Source organism: Vigna radiata, unplaced genomic scaffold (genome assembly GCF_000741045.1).
Source record: "Vigna radiata var. radiata cultivar VC1973A unplaced genomic scaffold, Vradiata_ver6 scaffold_298, whole genome shotgun sequence".
Taxonomy (NCBI): Eukaryota; Viridiplantae; Streptophyta; class Magnoliopsida; order Fabales; family Fabaceae; genus Vigna; species Vigna radiata.
In genome coordinates this window covers 308,833-310,270 of record NW_014542028.1, presented here as the reverse complement: position 1 = coordinate 310,270, position 1,438 = coordinate 308,833, and the positions used below count along the sequence as shown (strand labels likewise).

Sequence of the window (1,438 nt, the reverse complement as noted above, 5' to 3'; positions counted from 1 at the left end):
TATCTTGAAGTCATTTGAATTTCTACAATATTATACCTAGGACCCACTCTTGTTCCATTCCTAGATGGATCAAACCATTGACAATAAAAAAGAACTACCCTCTTTGGAGTACTTGAAGTATTATACTCCAGCTCATAAATTTTTTCAATAATACCATAGAAGTCATCATAACCACCCTCAGTAAGGCCCTTAACGAACACCCCAAAATTAGTTGTCTTTTTTCCTTTCGACCATGCATCGGTGTGGAACTTGTACCCATTTACAAAATACGTGTGCCATTCTTTGANACATCTCATGGGCCAATTTGACAATTCCCGTAGATCTTGAATTAAGGGACTTAATGGCTGGTTATGAACCTACAAAGAAGTGGTGAAGAAAAAATAAGCTACAAGTGTTAACATCAATTGTTTTTAAAATATTGAAAAGCTTAATCATACTTGATCTCTAAACCACTGAGGGAACTGTGAGTGTATTATAGCGGAAGAACTCCCTTCTGGAACTTGCATAGCCACAAGAAATGAGCTGTATAAAATGAACATAATTAGTGACTATGTTAAAGTTTTATGAATGACAACTTAAGAATGAGATGAGAACATACTCAAGGTACACCTTAACTTCAAGGCAATTAATTAAGATATGGACGTGGGCAGAGTTGAATTCAGCATCACTTAACCAATGAGTGAACTCTTTGCCTGCGTGACGGCCCACTTGTCGAAACACTGACAAAGTTGAATGAGATGTGGCAGATTGTGTTTCATTCCTAACATTGATCGGTTTCAACATGAAGTTGTTGAAATAATGAGAACAAAAGTACGTTGTCTCACGATGCAAGTAAGCTGAACAAATTGATCCTTCCACTCTGGCTTTGTTTTTGACTGAACGTTTAGACTCTCCCATGAACCTTTCAAACGGATACATCCACCTATATTGCACTGGACCACCAAGCCATGCTTCNTGTGCAAGATGAATTGGAAGATGTTCCATGGAATCAAAGAATGCAGGAGGGAATATTCTTTCCAATCTTGCAAAGAATAAATGGAATATTTTCCTCCAACTTTCTCATGGAATCTGCCTTGAGCGTCGTAGCGCACAAATCCTTGAAGAAATGACTGATTTCTATAAGTGGATTTAACACGTGCATGGGCAAACAGCTAAATACAATAGGGATTAGAGTTTCCATAAAGACATGGCAATCATGACTCTTCAACCCTTGACTACTGCCCTTATCAACATTAGCACATCGGGCCAAGTTTGAAGAATAGCCATCTGGCATTCTAAGCTCCTTTATCCATCGACAAACTATTTTGGCCTCGTCTTTTGATAGGGTGTAATTTGCCTTTGGCTTTAGGAACCTGCCATTATCTTTGGGCTTCAACTCTAAGTCTCTTCGTGCACAATAGAAAGATATATCTTTCCTTGCCTTTTCATTATCTTTCGT

General features: G+C 38.2%; 1 protein-coding gene across 1 annotated transcript in view; it reads right to left on the bottom strand.

Annotated features, from left to right (window-relative positions):
- The window catches only part of LOC106778952 (isoleucine N-monooxygenase 2-like), a 17,904-nt gene extending 16,916 nt beyond the window's left edge, over positions 1-988 (bottom strand). The window contains exons 1-3 of the mRNA XM_014666963.2: positions 599-988; positions 438-522; positions 99-356 (exon numbers count right to left, since the gene is read on the bottom strand). Of these exons, the coding sequence (XP_014522449.2) occupies positions 99-356; positions 438-522; positions 599-984 (729 nt within the window). The 5' untranslated portion in view covers positions 985-988. The remainder of the gene's footprint in view (positions 1-98; positions 357-437; positions 523-598) is intronic.
- Positions 989-1,438: the final 450 nt, after the last annotated feature.